The sequence below is a fragment of the Panthera tigris genome, chromosome F2 (assembly GCF_018350195.1).
Source record: "Panthera tigris isolate Pti1 chromosome F2, P.tigris_Pti1_mat1.1, whole genome shotgun sequence".
Taxonomy (NCBI): domain Eukaryota; kingdom Metazoa; phylum Chordata; class Mammalia; order Carnivora; family Felidae; genus Panthera; species Panthera tigris.
Window position 1 is genome coordinate 12227099 of NC_056676.1, and position 23919 is coordinate 12251017.

The 23919-nt window shown below is 45.6% G+C and overlaps 1 protein-coding gene across 1 annotated transcript in view; it reads left to right on the top strand.

Moving 5' to 3' along the window:
* Positions 1 to 23919, top strand: part of CHD7 (chromodomain helicase DNA binding protein 7) — a 189737-nt gene that overhangs the window by 52560 nt on the left and 113258 nt on the right. The window contains 2 exon segments of the mRNA XM_042972706.1: positions 11041 to 11384; positions 11387 to 12876. Of these exon segments, the coding sequence (XP_042828640.1) occupies positions 11216 to 11384; positions 11387 to 12876 (1659 nt within the window). The 5' untranslated portion in view covers positions 11041 to 11215.

Sequence of the window (23919 nt, forward strand, 5' to 3'; positions counted from 1 at the left end):
TAGAGGTATAATGAATGTGGGGGAGGGAGCATGAAACGTGTGGGTAGGTGCAGTGTCGCTGATGAGACTTCATTTAGATTTCCTTAGCTGCATCATAATTTTATCCACAAGTGGTATATACTAGTTAAATTCACTAAAACCATACTGACAAGCGGGTGCAGCAGTCTGAGGCCTTAGGGGACTCTGTATTTTAAAGCTGAGTAGGTGTCTGTCTGGTGTTTTTTCTTAACCCAAATACCAAATTCAATGATAAGGTTTCATTGGTAGCCTTAATATTCTTGATCGTCCTCATTATGGAAAACAAATGTCACAGCAGGTAGCAGCCCCTGTTCTCACCTTGCCTTTTCTTACCTTACATCCCCTTTTACTTGCTAACTTGAGGTGAGCTTCGTTTTGATCATAGATCAAAGGTAGGAATTCCTACACAAGGTAGGAATTTATAACTACATTAGTAGGATCCCTTTTCAAAACTGAAACGTAAATTTTACCTGTAAATTAGAACGATGTCCTGAAATCAGGACTCTTGTACGCTCATGTAAAAAGTACTTAACATTAGAATTGGTTAATGGAGTCATTTTTAGGAGGAATAAGTGAGTCAGAAGTGGGTCATTACAGTCAGTGTTCAACAACATAGAATAGTAAGGTGCTTTGCAGTAAAATAATGAAAGAATTTATTATGGGATGTAATTTGGGGGGGGATAGATTTAGGCTTATGAATTAATTTGCTTAGAGTAACATAAAAGATATCTCGTTTTGCCCACAGTGTTCAGCTAATTGGGGAGAGAAGCTCAGAAAATTTCTGGGTAATGAGGAAAAGGGGCCAGTTTAGGGCTGAGCCTTTGCTATGGGTACAGGAAAATGTAAAATTAAAGATACAGAGTCTATGGATAAAACTTGTCTTTTATTAAATGCCAGTAGGAATGAAGACATTCAACTTGGGTAAAAGATGTATCAGGCTTATTTAGCTGCACGTAATTGATAGTTTTGATTATCAAATAGTTTTGATGACGGCACTGTAGAACCTCATCACATTTATGCTGAGTGTCATAGGCACAGAAACAATGGTTCCAACTTTGTCATAAGTCAGAATGATGATGAAACAATGGATGCGAAGCTCTTTACTGTACATTCCAGTCTTATTTCCACTTACTTTGTCAAATATAATTTCGATTGAAGGAGAAATTTAATGCTGTGGTCCCTGAATAAGTTACAGTTGTTTTCTTCCTTTTTCCCCTAGAGATTTACCTTTTTGAGTGTAAGTGTAGTTTTCCAAAATCACTTTCTCTAATACTCTCCCGATGACCCCCTCACACTGCTTTGCAGTTCTGTGTCATTCTTATATCGCTTGCCTCCCTAATGGAAATTTAGACTTTTCTAATTCCTGTGTATTCCTCTCTTGCATGAAATACGGACTCTTAGAAAACCTTCCAGGTTACCATATGACCTCTACCCCCATCCTGGGACACTTTGCCTGTCTATGTGCTCAGGTTTATTCATGACGGATAAGGCTTCTCATCACATGTGCTCTGCTGTAGCAGAGAAAATAGATAAATTATTTTCAGCTGTGGTATCACCAAAGGTTTTTTTTTTTTCCCCTTCTCCTCTAAGGAAAAGAATGTTGGTAGCATGTATCAGAGAAGACTGTTGACTACAACCTTTCTCTCCCTGTATTTCAAATGAGGCGGAGTTGGGTACAGAATTGGGGAGTTTTAAACTCCCCTGGAATATGAGACAAGATCCTCTTTTCAGCTTTTTAGAACCTTTGAAAATGCAAAAGAATGTAGGCGATTGTCAGACCAGTTAATCAGAGGCAACTGTAGTTCTTACAAGAGCAATTAGCTGTTTGCCTTTTTTTCCAGCCCCTCAGCATGTTGCCTGTGTCGCACCTTGGCATCTTCCAGTGGTTCCGGGTCAGCTTTATAGGAGTTTGTGATTGGCCGGCACCCCTGGACAGAGGGTGGTCTCAGGCAGCTCCTTTCTTCCGTCCTTCTAGTCAATTCTCACTTTTTGTAGGCTTGACATCACCTAGATGGTGAGTGCGCGCGCGTGTGTGTGTAGTCAGTTGCTTGAAATTGGTCTAGATAGAGGGAATAGGGAAATATATATATTATATATAATATATATATTTATCACCCCAAGGGAAATATATTTTTAAATGATGATTTTTTATTAGGCTAATAAACATGTGGCATCATTTGCCTTTATAGATCAAGCATATTTTGTTTGTTTAAACTATGCCAGAATATTTTACAATATTTAATGCAAAATAAATTGCATTAAAAAAATTTCCATTTTACCTATTTCTGGACCTGTGTCTGTTTGCTGTCTTCCTCATCTATAATAAAATTAATTAAGATAGCATTAAAAAGGGGTGCCTACGTGGTTCAGTCAGTTGAGCGTCCAAATTTGTCTCAGGTCATGATCTCAGTTCGTGGGTTCAAGCCTCTGTACTGATAGCTCAGAGCCTGGAGCCTGCTTTGGATTCTGCGCCTCCCCCTCTCTCTGTCCCTCCCCTGCTCATTTTCTGTCTCTCTCAAAAATAAATAAACATTAAAAAAAAAAAAGATAGCATTAAAAAGATCTGGGATAGAGGTGCCTGGGTGGCTCAGTCAGTTAAGCATCTGACTTGATTTCAGCTCAGGTCATGATCTTGTGGTTTGTGAGTTCGAGCCCTGCGTTGGGCTCTGCGCTGACAGTATGGAGCCTGCTTAGGATTCTCTCTCTACCCCTCTCTATCCCCCACCCCCCTCCAAATAAATAAATAAACTTACAAAAAAAAAAGATCTGGGATAGATTGCACCGTTTACATGATACATATCTTACACATATGTTGTGTATATATGCGTATACAGGTGTTCTCATCTTTTGTCACATTATATTGAATGCTCTAAGTGCTTTTAGAATGTATAGTGGTCTGCTGCTGGGCCATGCGAAGTTGTGTGCAGAAAGAAGGTCACCCTAGAGGTGTTCTTCTTATGTCTGTGGTGGCACAAGCAGGTCAGCTGGCTGCCTTCTCAGTGGGCTTAGTCTTTGAAGGAGCTAATTTCCGAGAGTGATATTTCCATGTGGAATCGCAGGGCGTAAAGGTTGTTCTCTAAAGGACATTGATTTCCATGATTCCTGTGGTTTAGTGGCACAACTTCTATATAAGACAGTATGTGTCTTTTGGCCAACTTAGAAAAAAAAAAATTAGTGTTGTGGCCGTGTGCTTGGTATGAGCTGTTAGCTGAGTGCTGTTTCATTAGTTGCCTTGAAGGGAAGCATTGGCCCCAGCACCTTATATAGAAAAAAAAAATCATCTTTATCTGAAAGGCAGCTCAGAATATCCAGACTCTCAAAGTGATGTAGAAATAACTGAAAGGTTTCTGCAAGAAGCCTGTGAAACAGTGTGTTATGTAATGTAGCATTAGATATTAATGTTAGCTGCCTTTTTTTTTTTTTTTTGGTCATGCAAAGTGATCGGCAAGCAGATGGATGTATCTTTAGAATCAAACCACTTTTAGATGTCCACTCCTTGTAAACCATTAGAAATTAAAATTTGTCACTAATTCAGAATCCTTTGGATGAGGTCAGTATTAGTATTGTTTCTTAGTCAGGAATGCCAAGGCCTTCTGTAAGTGTAAGACAGCGTATCTTTGTGTTCTCTGCTTTGTAATTCTTTGGGATGAGTTGCTTGTTGGTGGTTATTCATTCTCGTGTTAATTGAGGAGCAGTGGGGCCCTACCTGGGGCTCCCCCAATTTTCACAGACACAGGAATCAGCAGGGGTCCTTGTTAACAAAATGCAGATTTCTGGGTCAGGAGGTCAGGGTTAGGACCCAAGATTCTGCATCCCTCACCAGCTCCCTGGAAGTGCCAGTGGTCCCAGGACTCCCTTCAAGTGGCAAGGCTCTAGTCTGCAGGGAGAAGGGCAGGCAAGACCGCGCTTGGTGCTTTTGTAGCCCTTCCCTCCGTGCAGCACAAATACTAGGGAGGACTTCAGAATCAGCCTGAGAAGGAAAGGGCTGAAGGTCAGGGGGTTCTCCCCAGGTGGCAGCAGAAGAACTGAGATGAAAAGAGAGGCTGGACTGGACAACCAGGGGGCAAGGAGGCCGGTGTGGAGGCAAGGAAGGTGCGAGGAACTGAATGGGTGATTGTTGGTAAACTTCCTGTGGTTTGACAGACCTAGCCTGGGTATTTGTGCACGTTTCCGGGGCAGGGTGGGGATTTGGGGGGTTAGAATGGAGGGATCTGATTATGAAGTGCCTTCCACCCACACTGGAGCATTTGGACTTGAGAGAAACTCCTTTAAGGATTTCGATCGGGGGAGAGACATGGTGTGTTTTGTGTTTTGGAAGATCATTCATTCCGCTGTGTGAACTTGTTGAGACCTGACTTGGGAGATACAGCCAGGCTTTAATGTTCTGTCCTTGACTAACACAGGAAGGCCCGACTCCATCCGAGATGGTGTCAACTAAGAGGAAGAGGCGGGCTTGTGGGATATTTGGGAGGCAGACTTAGCAGGTTGGTTGGTGGCTGGAATATGTCGGATACGAGAAGGGCATCTGTTAGAATAGCAGCCTGCACAGAACAGGGGCCACGTCTGTTTAGGTCAGCTCTGTGTCCCCAGTGTCTCATGAACGTGTTATGCAAAGTAGGCACTCATTAAATATTTCTGAAGTGAACGAATGATGAGAAGGATAGAGGGTTATTTCCCATTGTTTGGCTGGGTCAAAGGGGTGGATGGAGCTAGGATCAGCTGCCATAGAAAATGCTGACGTGAAGGGTAGCGATACCCTGTACAACGTCGATTCCGAGCATAATTTTTCCTATAAAAATACGTATCTCTTCAATTAGTGTCGGCATATTTGGGGATTATCCAGTGTTATAAATGGAAACTAACTGTGTAAATGTAATTTGGTTTTATTTTTCATATGGTGCTCGGACCAACATAGACCTTCTGAAGCACCTTGAATCCTTTTTTGTTCTTTTTTTAATCTTTTTCTTCCAAAAAAATAGTGAATAAAAATAATGCACAAAGCCACTAAGAAAAATAGTGGCCTTACTATCTAGCTGTGTAGGTTCTGGGTTATAAAAATTAAGTTTGCAAATACTTCACTCAAGGGCAGTGGTACTATGGCAATTCTAAGTGAAAAGGATTTTGACATTAATTATTCCTGAGTGTCACATTTTGTATAGTTGAGAACCATTCTTGACACAATAAAAATTACTCATTAAGAAATAGAAATATATGTTGGGAGGTGTTACAGAAAGGAGAAATCTTACAGGTTGCAAATATAGTTAATTCACATACAATGTGATCAATGGAACAAATGCTGTAGATTTCATTACAAGGGGTAGGTGTGGACCTTTGAAAGGATACTTGGAAACAATGCTCTGAACAGGAGAAACTAGTTTGCATCAGAGAGAATTGCTACTATGTAATATGGTTTCATCTAAAAATGTTACCTCTCTAATAAGAAATACATAGTAGCGGCCATGGAATTTTCTGCAGGGATGGAAATGTTGCATGGATGGACGGTGCACGCATTGCATAGTGAGCACTTGAAATGGAGCTCGTGTGACTGAGTACTGAGTTTTAAATTGTGTTTAGTTTTAATGTACATAGCAACCTGTGGCTCATGGCTGCTGGGGGGGACAGCACGTTCATAGCGAGTTGCTGCTGCCTGAACATACTAATGAGGAAGAAAATGTGGTCTTCCCCGGGGCAGGGGTGGGTCGTTCAGGAAGGGCACCCTTTGGTCCATGAGGCAAATCTGGAACCGACTTGCGGTGAACTGATGTTGGTGACTTGAAGCGTTTCTTGATTCTTTACCTGGGTCATTGTCTGTTGGGTAATTTCCTTCTGCCACAGCGAGCATTGGCCTGGGTAGATGTTCCTCTTTCCCAAGTGGCTCTGCGGGGCCATTAGTGGGCATTGATGTCCACAGGCCTCGTGGTCTAATAGATCTATGAATATGAATATTCAGTGGTGCTGAGCCCTTCACCTTTTGTGTGGTCACCTATCAGCTTATGGATCCTCCTCCTTTTGACATGGTTTGTAACCTCTGACGGAGAGGTGTCTTTGCAGGTTGTACTGCAGGTGGTGACGGGTTTTTCCAGCTGCTAGACACTGCCTCGGAAATGCTGATACATGCTTTACCCAATCCCAGGAATCATCGTCACGGTCATGTTATATGCCTCAGGCTCTTTGGAGGTGCAGGAGAGAAACTTGAAGAGAACAATTACGAATCAAGCTATAGAACTCAAAACAGTCTTCACCAACCAAAAGGCAGTCATCTTGAATCCATGCTTGCCCATATTGTGTTAGATATTTATGAAAAAGTTTTCCTTTGGATGAGGTTCTGCCTGCACAATTGGATACAAAGTGATTGGGCTATGGAAGATATTTTGCACTTGAAGGTGTTTTGTATTCATTTACTTCCTTGCCAGTTTCCCAGATCACTGTGATACCAAACTGAAACTTGGCTGCAGAAATGCCATATTACTTTTGGAAGAGCCACGTAGTTAAGCCTTGTTTATGGGAAGTTTTGCAAGTCAGAAATTCGCTTCAAAATATTAACATATATTTTTGCCCAACTTACTTCTCTCATCTTGGTTTGTTGTATACCTTTTGCTTTCATCCATGATTCTCTGTGCGGCGTTTACTTGTTTTTTGGATCTGCCTACTTTTCATCCTGCGTATTGCCCCCCAATTAACCCAATAGCCTCAGTATGCTGCTACTACAAGCTTGCTTCCCAAAAGTTACAGGTAGTGTAATTAACAACATTGGTTTGAAAGGAAACGCTTCTGTTTGGTGGTCTCCACAGTTTAGTGACTTATCCCTGAGCAAGACAGACCCAATTTAGGCCTCTAGGAAGTTGCTCTTGCTGGTAAGCTGCCATTTCTTCTCTACGCTTCTCTTTCGCCTTTGGGAATTATTTGCCATGAAAATATTTTGTAGAAGATGCTTACTTCTCTCGGTCTGTAAAAAGGTTTTTTAATCTGTTAGAGAAAGGGGGTTTGGGGGTGCCTGGGTGACTCGGTCGGTTGAGCGTCCGACTTCGGTTCAGGTCACGATCTCACGGTCCGTGAGTTCGAGCCCCGCGTCGGGCTCTGTGCTGACAGCTCAGAGCCTGGAGCCCGCTTCGGATTCTGTGTCTCCCTCTCTCTCTGCCCCTCCCCTGTTCATGCTCTGTCTCTTTCTGTCTCAAAAATAAATAAACGTTAAAAAAAAAGGGCGGGGGTTTGGATTAGAAGGTATCCGAAGTGCTTGCTAATTCTCAGGTTTTCCCAGTGGCTTCCCAGTGCACCTCTGCTGCGGTGTAGGTGACGCTGTTCGCTGAGCTGTCTCGTAGAGCCCCTCCTCACCCCCGGACACAGCACTTACTTCCTGCACTGTCATTCCCGTCTCAGAAAATACTTGCCAGTGGGGCACTGAGTGGAACTTACATTATTCTGTCTTCACTGTATGTCTCTGTAGTGTTTTCTATACGATATCACACATAGTTAAAATATTTGTCATCATAAATTCCCAAGAACTATTTTGTAAAACAGCATCCTAAATTTTCATTAATGTAACTCCGCTCTGAATCTTACTTCTTCTCTAAGGGTTATCACTTGCAGATGAGCTCCGTGAGGACAAAGGGAATTTTGTTGGTTTTTATTCACTGAGATATTTCTAGACCAGTCCCTGGATCATAAGTAGGTCCTCAGTAAATGTAGTTTGAATAAGTAAATGTGATTTGAGATTTAGCTTGATTTTTATTTAAAGCCAAATCAAACATAAATACATCTTGAATATTTATTATCCAAGTGATAATTGGGAGAATTATTTGATAACACTGACAACTTGTATTTGTGTCTCTTCTTTCTAACAACCTGTAACTAGGCTGTCCAGTGTGGTAGCCATCACCCCCATGTGCACAGTTTTTACTTGAAATGTGTCTAGTAGAAATTGAGACATGCCGTGTGAAATACATACTGGGTTTCAAAGGACTCAGTACCAAACAACGTAAACGATCTCATTCTTTTTTTTTTTTTCATGTTGATTATACGTTGAAGCAATAGTATTTTGCATATATTGGGTTAAATAAAAGTTATTATTAAAAGTAATTGCACTCTTTTTTTGGTTACTTTTAAAATGTGGCTATTACAAAATTTAAAATGGCATCGATGGCTCTGATCTGACGGCTCACTGAACAGCTGATTCATCCTGACATAGAAAACGTAGGTTCTGAGTGCAGCGAAGGGGGCAGCCCACCTCCAAAAAAGGGTTTTAAATGAGCATCTTTGATAGAAACAAAACTGGATGTTGCAGCTGTGACTTGGGAAAGTGGGCATGCAAATGGACTTGATCGAATTAAAAAAGACCAAAATAAATTAATTAGATTAGCTCAGATCAGAAATATGAAATCCAGCTACCAGATGGATTCCTAGCACAGTCGCCAGCCAAGTCTTGAGGTCAGAAAAGGGGCAGGAAGGCGGTGGTGGCTGTCCGGGCAAGCGGGAGCCATCACTAATGACAGCCCGAAGCCACAGTTTTTGAAGTCCTGTCCCAGAGCTCCCCTGCCGGGGGTCTCCGTGGGGGTGGGTGGCGCCCTGACTGACTGCCTGGTACTCTGTCATTTCACCTGCTGCTGTGAAATGGACTCTTAGTCGGAAAGATTGGGGGACTGACTGGAAGCGGAAGCCCACGCGTCAGGTAGGATTACTTACTCTCAGCGAGTGTTCTGTTTTGTCCCTGGCCATGCCTGTAGGCCGGCTCTTTTTCCCTTTCTGCTCAGCCTTAAACCGATTGACACAAAGTAAGCGTCAGCTCCAACTCCAGAGCTGCCTCGCCACTGGGCTCCATCCAGGCCACTCCCTCCCCCTGGGGTGCTTCCCCTGGGATGCTTCCCCCCGAGCCCCCCAGAGCTGGCCGGGACCCCCATGCAGCCACGTAGCGAGGCCTCCCATGACACGTGGGGGACCCTGGAGGATGAAGCTGTTATCCTATAAAACAAGGCCATCCGTATATACAAGTAGACACTACCTTCCTTAAGCTAATTTGGAAGGTTATTTTGGTAAGCGGTTAGTCTGCACGGCTGGTTTAAGCTCTTATCAAGTCCATTCTAGTATTTATTTCCTTGGAAGCTAGAATGAGTCTTGAGTGAATGAAGACTGACTACTTAGGCTGTTGAGGAGTAAATTCAGTTTATAAATATTTGTTTCACTTGGCACCAGAAATTTCTGCTTCTCTTTATTTTGGATTTGAAAGTAGTTGTGTAGTAAAGCAGCATGTCGGTAAATAAAACGGCTTTCACGCTCACCTTATTTTCACCCTTCTGACCTCTGTTTTGAGAAAGTCGATCAGAAAATTCATGGCAGTTAGCGGCGGAGTGAGGAGACCTTTGACTTCAGCTGACAGCTGTCACCTGAAAACTACAGACCTGGGGACCTTCTCAGGTGTTGTGTCTGTAGTTCTGACAGTGAACAGGAATGCTGTTTACATTTTCTGTAAGCAAAATTCTCCCCTTGTTAGGAATATGTTAGAGTTGGACAGGCAGGAACTGGGTTTTCTCTCTCTTCCTGGTAAGTTCTCAGCAGTGCTGGTCGCCCATTGTTCACGCCCGTGCTCATAGAGAAGTGGGTCAGTAGATTTTACGACAGCCTGTTTAGAACATCACTTTTGAAATTCTTCAGCAAGATCCTGGTTTTTTCAAGTTGGTCAGTATCACACAATGCTGAATGTGCTTATGAAAGAGGCAAAAATGAGTTAAATTCCAAAGATGTTTAAGATTTTGGACATTTTTCCTATGTGAATTAGTTCTTTATTAGGTTGTTGATTTAATTAGCATTCAACAAAAACACTTTCCTGCTCTGATTGGTGAAGCATTCTTTAAATTGGTTGTTTTAATCGGACACAGAATCTGTTAGGAGCTGTTTGAGCCTTAGGTAGCGTGTACCTCGTGCTGTAGACACAGGGCGCTGACGGCTGTGCGTTACCCCGACTGGCTCTCTCCCAGAAGAGGTCCAGGCAAGGCTGAAGCCTGCACAGATAGTTTGAACTTTATTCTGTTAAACTAATTTTCAGTTCGGGCCAGTTTGGGGGAAGGTTTCTCGGTTTCTTCTGGTGAGAATAGTCACCGTCTCGAAACTGTCCGTCCAGCTGGAGTTTTCCCCGAGGGGTCGGTGGGCTCTGGGTCCATCCTCGGGGTCCGGCGCCTGCCGGTGGACGATGACCTGTGATTGGACTTCTGTGCCGGGGATGCGATGCGATGGGCCCAGAGCCACGAGCGAAATCGGTCCTCTTGGAGAGCGAAAGCCTGTATTCTGGCGTCTTTCTGAATCTCGTGTATTTCTGCCACGAAACAGAATGGCATTATGAACTTATCGTCCCGTTTGCGAGCGTGCTTTCCGGCATCGTCGAGGACTCTCCCTCGCTTGACCATCATCGTGGGCGCTTTCTCGCTCGACGCCTCCGTTGCTGTTACATAGTTGTCTGTGGGCCGTAAATATCCAATTTGTACGAAATGACCGATTTTGGTATTTGTATAATCCTCTAGTCAATTTAACTAAGTTGAGCTTTTCACAGCCCTCGGTGCCGCGGCTGCTCATCTGATTACACCGCTCAGGGGAATAAGGTTAAGGGCGGGCTGTCGGTAACCAGAGCATTTCCAGGGCTTTAGTTCAGCAGATGGGCTGCTTGGCTATATTCATACATCTGCTTGCCTGCTGTGGCAGCTGCCGCTGTTTCATGTTGTGTTCTTTTGTTCTGTTCCATCCAAGAATGGAGCGCTAGGAAGTGGAGTGAATGGATTAATTTAAGGTTAAGGTTAGTGTTTTGCTTGCTTTCTAAGTAACCGATCATAATAATGCTTCTGGTAGAAGCTAATGACTTTCTCTTAAAGTGAACTAGATTTATAAAATACGGCTCAGCGAGGGGGCTAGATTAGTATTGTTGACGGAGACCAAAATGAAATGCGTAAAACACTGGCAGTTTTCATCGTTTGTCCCTAATTCTTTGTTTTCTTCCTCCCTCCCCCACCCCCCACCCCCCCACCTCCCACTCTCTTCCAGGACCTATATCCAGACTTTGCCTGACACTGCAGGGTCCGAGAGAATTAAAGAAATACGGAATGACACGAAGAAGATTAGTTAAGGATTATAGGCTTTGAGGACAAACACCTCAGTGAGGTAGGAGCACAGACACGCTCCTGAGCTGTACTTTGGAGGAGCCGCGTGTTGGAAGACGATGGCGGATCCGGGAATGATGAGTCTTTTTGGCGAGGACGGGAATATTTTCAGCGAAGGCCTCGAGGGCCTCGGAGAGTGCGGTTACCCCGAAAACCCAGTGAACCCCATGGGTCAGCAGATGCCGATAGACCAAGGCTTTGCCTCCCTGCAGCCCTCCCTTCACCACCCCCCGCGAATCAGAATCAGACCAAGCTGACCCACTTCGATCACTATAATCAGTACGAACAGCAAAAGATGCATCTGCTGGATCAGCCAAACCGAATGATGAGCGGCGCCCCTGGGAACGGGCTCGCGTCCCCTCACTCGCAGTACCACGCCCCTCCCGTCCCTCAGGTCCCCCACGGCGCCGGCGGTGGCGGTCAGATGGGAGTCTACCCCGGCATGCAGAACGAAAGGCACGGGCCGCCGTTCGTGGACAGCGGCTCCCTGTGGGGCCCCCGGGCCGTTCAGGTGCCGGACCAGGCGCGGGCCCCCTACCAGCAGCAGCCCCAGCCGCAGCAGCCCCAGCCCGCTCCGTCGGGGCCCCCCACGCAGGGCCACCCTCAGCACATGCAGCAGATGGGCAGCTATATGGCACGCGGGGACTTCTCCCTGCAGCAGCACGGCCAGCCGCAGCAGAGGATGAGCCAGTTCTCCCAGGGCCAGGAGGGCCTCAGTCAGGGAAGTCCTTTCATCGCCACCTCAGGACCCGGCCACTTGGCCCACGTGCCCCAGCAGAGCCCCAGCGTGGCGCCTTCCTTGCGTCATTCGGTGCAGCAGTTCCACCACCACCCCCCTACTGCTCTCCATGGAGAATCCGTTGCCCACAGCCCCAGGTTCTCCCCTAATCCTCCTCAACAAGGGGCTGGGAGGCCGCAGACCCTGAACTTCAGTTCTCGGAGCCAGACCGTCCCCTCACCTACTATAAACAACTCAGGGCAGTATTCTCGATATCCTTACAGTAACCTAAATCAGGGATTAGTTAACAATACAGGGATGAATCAGAATTTAGGCCTTACAAATAATACTCCAATGAATCAGTCCGTACCAAGATACCCCAATGCTGTAGGATTCCCATCGAACAGTGGGCAAGGACTAATGCACCAGCAGCCCATCCACCCCAGCGGCTCACTTAACCAAATGAACACACAAACTATGCATCCTTCACAGCCTCAGGGAACTTACGCCTCTCCACCTCCCATGTCACCCATGAAAGCAATGAGCAATCCGGCAGGCACACCGCCTCCGCAGGTCAGGCCCGGAAGCGCTGGGATACCAATGGACGTTGGCAGTTATCCAAATATGCCCCACCCTCAGCCATCTCACCAGCCCCCCGGTGCCATGGGAATCGGACAGAGGAATATGGGCCCCAGAAACATGCAGCAGTCTCGTCCGTTTATGGGCATGTCCTCAGCACCGAGGGAGCTGGCCGGGCACCTGAGACCAAACGGCTGTCCCGGTGTTAGCCTTGCAGATCCCCAGGCGATCCAGGAGCGACTGCTACCTGGCCAGCAGCACCCCGGTCAGCAGCCGTCTTTCCAGCAGTTGCCAACCTGCCCTCCGATGCAGCCCCACCCGGGCCTGCACCACCAGTCTTCACCCCCACACCCGCACCACCAGCCTTGGGCACAGCTCCACCCGTCACCCCAGAGCACCCCGCAGAAAGTGCCTGTGCCTCAGGTAAGGGGACTCGGGTCCTGTCCGCCTCGCGGTGTGAAACGTAACACGGGGAACTTGTCCGATAGCTGTTTCCTTTGAATGTCGTGAAAAGCGTTTTCATTATGACTTCCTTAATTTTTATCTCGTAAGCTGCCCCAGAATCTCATTTTTTTTTTCTTCTTCTTCCTCCTATTACTCTCACTTACTGGCTTCTGCATTTATTCGCTTACTCAGAAAGCCCCGATTCCTCCCTCCTCCCGTCCCAGGCGTTGTGTGGGGTGCTGTGGGTGCATCACGGACGGCTGGCCCCAGGCCCCTGCCCGTAAGGGTCGTCACTGCTGGTGGGGACACAGAGATGGATTCCTGTTCTTTCTCTCTTCTCCCTCTGGCTTAAAAATACACTGAAACTTGGTTTCCAGCAAAGTTTTCTGTGCTTGTGCCAGCCTTCCCACCTCTTTTAGAAAATTGCAACTTTTTTTCCCTTGGGAAGCTTCAAAATGTGTTCTTCTGTAATATTTATTTTACCAGCTGTTGAATGCTAGTGTGAACTTAAATCGCAAAGGGTAGAAAATCACAGTCCACATTAATCCGCAGAACATGTTTGGTCTCTAAGAGGTTCGGGTACCCGACACGGAAACAGGAGTCCTCCCTCTTTGAGCTGGGATTTTTGTCACCCTGCAGAGTTTATAAGCAGACATTTAAGTTTCAAGCTCTGGCATTCACAGAGATGGCTTGCCATTATAAATGTGGTGTTTGTGCCCTAGGCCTAGGAGGGATAAATTAACATCTATATGTACAGATCATTATGATCACAACTTGAGTTTGGATGGCACAGAAGGCGATTTTAGAGCTGTTCTTTTTTTTTTTTTTTTTATGTTTATTTATTTTGAGAGAGAGAGAGAGAGAGAGAGAGAGAGAGAGAATTTGTGCATGAGCGAGCCGGAAAGGGGCAGAGAGAGAATCCCAAGCAGGCTCCACACTGACAACACAGAGCCCGATGCAGGGCTCAAACTCATGAACCGTGAGATCACGATCTGAGCTGAAACCAAGAGTCAGATGCTTAACTGACTGCGCCAGCAGGCACCCCTAGAGCTGTTTTTAATGAACTTCTAATCAGTGTGGGAAAACATGACCCATGTGTGGAAAGAAAAGCAGAGTGAAAGACCACACACAGTTATGTGACAAGTGTCCAGAGAGAGGAAATACCTGAGGATGTGAGTGCTTGGCATTTGGCTAGAGAGGACTGGTGAACCGAAGAAGGCGTTTCAGGTTTGGGGAGGACTCAGTGAATGGGGGCACGGGACCTGGAGCTTGCTGTGGGGCAAGCCAGATGGTAGAAATCTTGTATTCTGTTTTAAGGAATTTGGACTTCAGTGGGGAGCTTGTGATATTGATTAGACACACACAGGACGGCTGGGAGACCAGAAGTTTAGCCGTGAGCCTCTGGTTCGGGCACGTAAGGACAGTTCGGAACAAGGATCGGGCAGCAGAAACAGAAGGGATTGAAGCAATGTGAAAGTAAAAAGGTTTGGTTAGGAAATACATCCATGTGAGGTATCCCAGCATTTAGAACAGAGACTTAGAAGCCTCAGCCTCGGTGGGAGTGGGAAAGTGGAGATCAGGAAAGTCTTCTCCTGGGGACCTAGGACACAAGGACACGTACGGGTTTCGGGGAAGCAGACACTTGGATACTGCTCAGAGGAGCCCCGAGGTCGGTGGGAACTGCCTGGGAGAGAGCTGCTCCCTGTCTCACAGCCCAGCCTGCAGCCCATGGGGAAGGGCTCTGAGCCCTGTGGTGCCCGGACCAAGTGAAGGGAGAGGTGACGAAGCCAGTCTGACAAGAGGCTGGGAGCAGAGAGCCTCGGGGAAGACAAGGGCTATGGGATGAATAGAGAAGATCAATTCCTGCTCATTTGTTGTCCCCTTACATCAACCTCAAGGCAAAGATGCCCCTCTTCAGAACTGGCTGAAAGTGTGGGCCCTGAGGCCAGCCAACCTGGGTGGCTTCTAGGGCAGAAATGAATGTGACTTAGTTTCCAGGAGGTGTTCTTCTCTTGTTCCTTGGAAAGCATCTTATTGGCCAGGAGACCTTTCCAGGGCGGTGATTCTGACTTCTCGTTCCAGCATCTTCTCACTTTGCTGGAGGACAAGCACAGTTTGAAGGAGATGCCCTGTGATGGTAATATGACCTCTGGGTGGGGGTTGTTGAGCTTTCCCTGGTTTTAAGAGTACGAAAGACCTCAGTAGGCGTTTCAGGGGATGCATAGGAATATGTGGTGTTCAAGTCACTGAAAACTGGAGGGTTTTGTATGCGCTAGACTCTGCGGGACCCGAGGTGTGGTGCCCGTTTTCTCCAGCTCCCCCTTCTTGAGTACGCCATTATAGACCAACTCAGGATGGGGGCAGGGCGTAAACACGTACATAGGAGGTATTTTTATTTAAGTTCAGTTGCCTTTAAAAAATTTCGTTCGTGGTATTTAGGAGCATCTAGGTGGCTCAGTCGGTTAAGCGCCGGACTTCGGCTCAGGTCACGTTCTCACACGTTGTGGGTTCGGGCCCCACGTCGGGCTCTGTGCTGACGGCTCAGATTCTGTGTCTCCCTCTCTCTCTGCCCCATCTTGGCTTACACTCTTGTCTGTCTGTCTGTCTGTCTCTCTCTCAAAAATAAATAAATGTTAAAAAAAATTAAAAAAATTTTGTTCATGGCATTTGCCTTCTTAATTTCTGCTTAACTTTGTATCTTCTTCAGCTTTTGAAGCACTCAGTTCTGAAAATAATCCGTAGGGAGGTGTAAAATCTTGTTCCCAAGAGCATACACTTTACGGCTGGAAAAGCGTTTGAACTTCAGCTTGGGGACCTGAGACAGCTTGACCTCTCTGAACCTTGGATTCTTCATCAGTGAAATAGGAGAGATAGGACCTGTCACAAAAGGTGTTGAAATTAATATATACCAAGTGCCTAGTATAACGCCAGCCGCTGGTGCGTATTCATGTTAGTTCTCCTCCAGGCTTTAGTTCTCGTCTCTGGTAATGCAGACCTCACTTTATAATTATGGCATTTCACATGTAAATACAATGTAAAATTACTTTTATTTTTAAGGAACAGGTTAAATATCATTAAATGTAGTCTTAGTTATAAAACATTAAATTTGATTTGTGCAAATATTTCCCCTCCTTAGCCCATGTTGACAGGTGTGATGGGGATAATGATGTGGGCAATTCAAAATGCTGTCACGTAATCCTAAAAACCTCTCTCTCCCTGTGAATGGCTCACATTCGGCTCCAGCAAATATATCCATCTAATTATGTTTTGCTTCAGAACTACTAAAATTATTTTGCATTTCATGTAGAACGGTGGTTCACAGCCATATTGTGTAGCAGGGGAACTGCCAGATCAAGTTGAAATATTGATGTGATTTGCTGAATTATCATGTTCAGATAGGCTTGTTGGCTTTTTTGTTTTGAGTTTTTCACTTTGTAAAAAAATGTTTATTTATTTTGAGAAAAGGAGAGTGAACGCACGCACGCACGCAAGCTGGGGAGGGGCAGAGGCGGCGAGAGAGGGAGAGAGAGAGGATCCCAGGCAGGCTCCGTGCCGTCAGTGTGGAGCCCAACGTGGGGCTCGATCCCATGAACTGAACCGAGAGATCGTGACCTGAGCTGAAATCAAGAGTCGGACACCTAAGTAACTGAGCCACCCAGGCGCCCCGACTTTTTCACTTTTTTAAAGGTAGAAGGTAGGCTTTTTAAATGTCTCATGGGCTCTGAACAGATATTTTCTAAATTATATACACACACTTAGGTATCTTTAAAGGTAAGTTTATACTGAAGAGTCAACAAAGGAAAATGTTAGAAAAGCCAGAGTTCATTGGACCGTAGTGTTCATGGTAGAGTGTGGACACGTTCTTTGGTGCAAGCTCCAGACTCTCCTGATTTTTTGATAAAGTTTGCAGTGGAAGAAGAAACTCTAGCTTATATTTCTTTTCTGTAGCTGAGAAGGATATTGGTTCCTGAGCCTTTTCATTACAGACCCATTTACGTGTTTAAAAATCATTGAGGACTTCAAAGATCTTTGGTTTATGTGGGCTATATGTGAGGATATTTATTGTCTTAGAAATTTAAACTGAGGACAGTTTGAAATACTTGTTGATCGTTTAAACATAATAAACCAGGATGGCTTAGTCAGAAGAGCACGCGTGATGTTGAGCCTCAGGTTGGATGTAGAGATTCCTTAAAAATAAATAAATAAATAAATAAATAAATAAATAAATAAATAAATAAATAAGCTTTAAAAGGAATAAGCCAAAAAATATTTTTTAAATGAAAAATAATCATTTTCCAAAACAAAAAAACTTAGTGGCATGGTCTTACCTTTTCTCAAATGCTGGATTCTGACACCTGCCATTGCATACAGTCTGCATGCAGGTTATGAGCCTTTGGAAAAGTCTACTCATGTTTAGAGAGAAAGAGAGCCAGGGGCAGATAACATCTCACAAGACCCCGGAGACCCACTCTCAGAGTCACCAGCATGAAGGGAAGCATGTAGACTTTGGAGTCTACAGCTTTTGAGTCGAAGTACCACCAACTGATCGCTGGCCCCGTGACCTTGGGCAGGGGACTTAACCTCAGGGCCTCGATTGCATCTGTCTCAACTGAGGATAGATTTTCCTCCCTGGTTAGAGGCATAGCAAGATCAGCAATAATATCTTTTAATGTTTAACATGGTATCAGATACATGGTGGGGACTCAAAAATATTTTATTATCATTGGGCAAATGTTCAGAATTGCTTGTTGCAAAGTTTAAAAAATAACTTGAAGCACTTATTTCGATGTTAACTATTGTCAGAGTTGTTTGCTTTTGTTTCCCTGGTCTTAGGGAACAGTTATCAGGTTCTGAGGCCCCTGATGGTGGTGGGAGATAGTGCGGGCAAGCGTCTGCCATGGAAAGCACAGCACCGGAGTAAGTGCCGTGTGCTTCGGGGATAGCTCCCAATCCGGTCTTGGGGGTGTGAGGTTGGGGTCTGGGAGGGTACCCTGGGGGGAGTGATGGCCTCACTGAGATGTGAAGGGTCAGTCCCGGTTGAGAGGAGGCTGGGTGAAGGGGGAGGGAGAAGACTTTAAGGCTTAGGAAATCATGAGTGCATGGAATGTAGGACTGGGCTGTGGGAGAGGAAGCTGTGTGGCACCCCTGTGGGACCTTGTCGGTCACGGTGAGATGCTTAGAGCAGGTTCTGTGTCCGTGAGGTGCACTGGGAGGTCTCCGGCAGGGACAGCACCTTTGGGGCACCTGCAGCACTTCAGGAGTGGGGAGAGAGAGAGAGAGAGAGAGAGAGAGAGAGAGAGAGAGAGAGAATGAGAATGGAATGTTTATCAGTGCACAGTGGTTGTGGGTGAGAGCCACCTGGAAGGAGAGCTCAAAACATGGTTTTGTTTATTTGAAGAGCTTATCTAGAAAAGACTGGTTAAGTGGATTGTCCTTCAGGTTACAGGTAAATCCCGGCGTTTCTGAATAAGTTAAACTGCTGCACAAGATACAGGTTTCTCCGCTTACAGATCCTACTCTTGTAGGGGGTGTGGGGGAGGCAACTTCTGGTGGAATTTAGAATCTGCAATGTTGTGTCCTTAGAACATTTTGAATACATTTGTACCCTTTGCATTAATTTGGGCCTGAAATACAGTCATGGTGAAGAAAAACAGAAGCAGAAAGAAAATTTTAAGTGCCTCCAAGATGGAGGTGATGGGTAATAATTTCTGTGTCCTAATTTTCCCCCAGGAGATTTTTTTTTAAAAAGAAAAAAAAAAAAAAAAGGAAAAACACCTCGAAGAATCAGTGGTTGTAACTTTTCCAGTTCTCTGTCTTTCCATGACATCTTACAAATATTTTAAAAAACAGCCTTTCTGGGAAAACCTTTTCCTGGTAACGTTCAAGTAGAGAGACTATTCTACTGAAATTCTCTCAGTTCACCCAGTAAATATAGAATTCCAGACATGAGCAGAGTAATTGGCAACTACTTAATAGATTTTATGGAAAATGTGGCCACGCGTCTCGAGCTTTACTTATGCAAATGGTGATCCGAAGCAGAGAAAAACACCTTTTTAATAGAAAGTGCATGTATCTCTACGAGCATCACTCTTGACATGCTTACGTATACTTTCCTACACCCATGGATGTCTAGTGGAGATGGGGAAAACAAAATATATCTAAAGGAAACCCGGCTTTGACCGGCGTGGCATTCAGGGGCCGGTCTGTGTGCCCACCTTCAGAGAGCAGGCGCCCAGAGCTAGACCTCGTGGGAACAGAGCGTCCCACGGGCTCACAGAGCGATGTCAGGAGGGTCGCTGCTCTCCCGCGTGCCGGTGGTGGCTGGCCGGTTATTTCTTCATGGTACCTTTGGTTCCAGCAAGCTCTCCGCCCTTGGCTGCCCTTGACTTTACTCGTCGATCTGTTGTTTCTCTGTGAGGACTCCAAGGTATTTCTTCTACTGCACTTTGTATATGCTGCAGCTTAATGAGAACCTCCTCGTATCTTCCCTCAGTGTAACTGGTTTATCCCAGAGGTCAGAGATTCCGTGGGTTAAAATGGAAAATACCAAGTTTAGAGTGAAGGCAGAGGAAAAAATTCTGCCCCGTCTCTCCTTTCACCCCACTGTCTGAAAGCATGAAGTGAGCCGCATATTAAATGGTAGCCTAGTCTCTTGGTGCCTTTTATTTTGTAAAAGAGTATTGTTTTCTCTGAGTATCAAGAATGTTGTAGGTAACAAGTTGTTGTTTTTTTTTAATTTTTAAAAAATGTTTATTCCTTTTTAAAAAAAAATTTTTTTTTAACGTTTATTTATTTTTGAGACAGAGAGAGACAGAGCATGAACGGGGGAGGGGCAGAGAGAGAGGGAGACACAGAATCGGAAGCAGGCTCCAGGCTCTGAGCCATCAGCCCAGAGCCCGACGCGAGGCTCGAACTCGCGGACCGCGAGATCGTGACCTGAGCTGAAGTGGGACGCTCAACCGACTGAGCCACCCAGGCGCCCCTGTTTATTCCTTTTTGAGAGAGAGAGACAGAGAGCGTGAGCAGGGGAGGGGCAGAGTCAGAGGGAGACACAGAATCTGAAACAGGCTCCAGGCTCTGAGATGTCAGCAGAGAGCCTGATGTGGGGATGGAACTCACGAATCGTGAGATCACGACCTGAACTAAAGTCGGACGCTTAACTGACTGAGCCACCCAGGCGCCCCAGAAGTTAGTTTTTTAATTTACTTTTCAAGCCTGGATATTAACCATCGGCTAAGTGTCCTAAGCAGCCAGTGAGTTTTCTTAACCTTTAATAAGCCACTGTTAGGTACTGCATTCTAATCTTGTATCTTGTCACTTTCATTCAACTCCATTAAATAAATATTTATTGAGTGTTAGGTGCTAAGCGCTATATTAAGGGCAGAGATTGGCGATGTGGCAGAAGAAAGGGGGGGATAAAGGCCTTCACCGAGATGGACAGGGAAGTTTGTTATTTGTGTCATCTTCTGGCTGTCATTTCTTCGTGTGGCAACTATGTTCTGGACCAGTGCTGTCCAGTTGAAATGTAGTGGGAGTTGCAGATACAGGCCACGTGTGTTATTTTACATTTTCTAATGGTCACATTAAAAAACACTGGTAAAGTGAATTTTAGTAGTACATTTAATTAAGCCCCAAAAATCTAAAATACTATTCCAATACGTAATCAGTATAAAGTTACTCATTCGGTGTTTTACACAGGATTTGAAATCCAGTGTGTGTTTTGTACACATTTCTTATTTCAGTCAGTCTGCAATCCCGTCTCCATAGAATGCAAACCAGGAGCCCAAGGTGACTGGTGGCTGCCATATTGAAGACTCTTTCAATAGCAGTCGCTTCACATTCTTTTTGGAAACAGAATATAAATAAATCTATGCACATACAAGTAAATTTTGGGGGCACTCAGCTGGGTAGGTGTCCGACTTGGGCTCAGGTCATGATCACATGATTCCTGAGTTTGAGCCCCGCGTTGGGCCCACTCTCAGCGCAGACTGGAGCCAGCTTCAGATCCTCTGTGCCCCTCTCTCCGCCCCACCCCCTCTCATGTGGGCACACTCTCAAAAATAAAAATAAACACTTTTTCATATAAATAAACAATACATATGTAACAAAATGTATGTAATATAAAAATACATTTTAAATTGTTTAACGTATGACAGTATGCTTGAACACAGGTGTTGTTAGCACCCTCATTGTGAGGTTGCAGAAGTAGCAGCATTTTTTAGGTACCAACACGTGTAGTGTTGTGTGTGTGCGTGTTTATGTGCGTGTGCGTAGTGTCCTCAACACTTCATGGAAGGATAGGTTATTGAAGTGAGATTTCGTTTGTTTAGGTTTCAAAGAAGGCTGCCTGAAGGTCTTTCTACTTTGTTGTAGGAAAACATAGCGTTTCTCTTCCCCATTTCTCTTATAATCTCTTCCAAGATTTTTTTAAAAATTTTTTTAATGTTTTATTTATTTTTGAGACAGGGAGAGACAGAGCATGAACAGGGGAGGGTCAGAGAGAGGAAGACACAGAATCGGAAGCAGGCTCCAGGCTCTGAGCTGTCAGCACAGAGCCCGACGCGGGGCTCGAACTCACGGACCGCGAGATCGTGACCTGAGCCGAAGTCGGCCGCTTAACCGACAGAGCCACCCAGGCTCCCCTCTTCCAAGATTTTTAGTTTCAAGTGGTTTTTGGCTACTTTCAGTAGTTATTCCCTCCCCTCCCCCCACCCCCATCTCTCTTTGCCTCTCTGTCACTGATGCCTATTTATGAAATTGGTTCTCCAAGGATAAGGGAGAAAGCCCTGTCTTTACCATTATGCACACCCCCCGCCCCCCTCACCTTTTTCTTCTTTGCTGCTTTTTCCTTCTGCATTTTAACAGTCCTTCAGAAAGGCCATCTCTGGCCCTGCGAAGCAATAGGTAGCCAGGGAAGGAAAATCGGGAAGCGGGTCAGGGGGACAATTAGGGGAAAAGCACTGCTAGGCCTAACTTGGAGAATTTACCTTCATCTTGACATCTTAGTATTACTGTCCATTTGCTGTAGTTCCAGCTGTCAGTCTGTAGGTAATCTCTCAGTAGCCACCGAGCGAGGGCCTTCAGTCTTCCTTTCTTACTGAGTACAGTTCTTGTATCAGCAAAGCAAGTCCGCAGCAAACTTGTGTTTTCGCCTTGCGGAACGTTTAGTAGGTGATGGCGTGTCACCACGAGTGAGGGTGTTTGGCTCGGCGTGAGAAGCATCGGAGAGCCTTCTAGGGACAGGGGCATGGCGCTGGCGGTGGTGTTTGTGGAGGAGTTAAGGAAGCTGGCCAAATGCCCAGAAGCTGGCACCACGTAAAAAAGTCAAAAGTCAGCATAGATACAGAGGCACTCATTACCCTGCTCGCTGCTTCCCTGTGGTGGGACGGTGAGAGAGATGGCCCGGTGAGGCTGCAAGGCGTTTCCTTACGTCCTGTTTTAGTGACTGCGTTAAAATCCCCACCCAGCCAGTGATTTAGAGGGAACACGCCATTTTGATTCCCTTCACCGAGAGCGCATTTCTCTTCTGCGTTAGAGTGTATTTGGCCTCTTCTCCTCCACTGCCCTTTGTGTTTAATTCTAAGTAATTCTTCCCATCAATTTCAGGAGAATTCTTAGATTTTTAACACCCTGTGAAGGCAAAAAAAAAAAAAAAAAAGAAAATCTGTTTTAATTTGAAGTAAGAGGTTGTTAACCTTGAGAACTGTTTTGTTTGGGGCCCAAGCAGAGGCGGCTCAAGTAGTGATGTTGGAAACCTTGCCGAGTTTCCCGAATGGGTTCCCACTTAGTTTGTGCCCTTCCCGTCTCTCCATGGGCAGGCGGGAGCCGCTGCGTAGCTCTAGGGTAGGAAACCCACGTGCAGCCGTTTGGTGGGCCCTCAAGTCCCTGTTGCTTGCTCATCAGAGGGGGCCGGGGGCATCGCAGGTGGATTTCTCTCCTAGTGAATAGGCGAGGACTTGTACAGCATCCTTTCTCCAAAGCTTTTTCTGCAGTTATATTTCTGAACTTTTTAATGAAGGGGCCATGCATCAATTTAAAGTTCTTACTGAATGTAGGAATATACAAAGTTCTTATTGAACAAAGCTCGAGATCCTAAATTTTCAGACCATGCTTCTTTGTGGACTCTTACGGCATGAACATTCTCTTTAACTTAAACAAACAGTCCTATAAAATCGTGGATTATTCGGTCACGAAGCGTTTGCTTTCGCTGTTAACGTTACAGCCGCCTCAAAATGTCAGCGTGAAGAGATGGCTAAACTCTAATACCACTGTGGCGGTTGACAGAAATGGACCGTAGGGCCTAATGGGGAATTTCCCTCAGTTTTGACATTTTAATGTTCCTCTCCATTCTCTGTATGCACAGCTGTAAATCTACAGATGATCTGTCAGTACCCACAGGCAGGAGTGGAACTGGGGCAGTCGCCGAGCAGGATGTGCTGACGTTGCTCTAAATTGGTCCATTACCAGGCTGACTCCGTCTCTGGCTGCTCAAATATTGCAAAGAGATTTTCACAAAGGAGAGCTGTTGAAAGGCACGGAGGCATACCACGGATTAAAGGAGCCAAGTGCGAGTTCTTCAGGGAAGAAGTTTGATGATTTAGAGGGAGCGAAGTAGTATCTCATTTTTATCAGCTCTTCCTCCGGATGCTCTCCCGGTGCACGTTAGCCATATCCCCCTCAACGACGGGGACTGTCAAAGGGCCACACTCGTCCCCTGGGCCACGGTCAGATGCGAAAGCAGCGCCGGCCCTCAGTGTCTTCCGTACCCCGACTTCTGATTCAGTCACGTGTTCCTCGTACTTTGAAACGACAGTAGAAGATGGCTGAAGGCAGGAGATACTCCAGAGCCTGATTCTGGAGAAGGTCCGTCCTTAGAGCTGAGCTTGAAGCTCATGCGTAGCTTTAGTGTTTGCAAGAAAGTGAAAAACCAGTATTTACGTGTAAATAAGTCCTCTGAGCTTAGGGTATCTTTGGTGAAGGGAGAAAAGCAAACCAAGAGACTGGACAGTCGTAGAGCAAAAA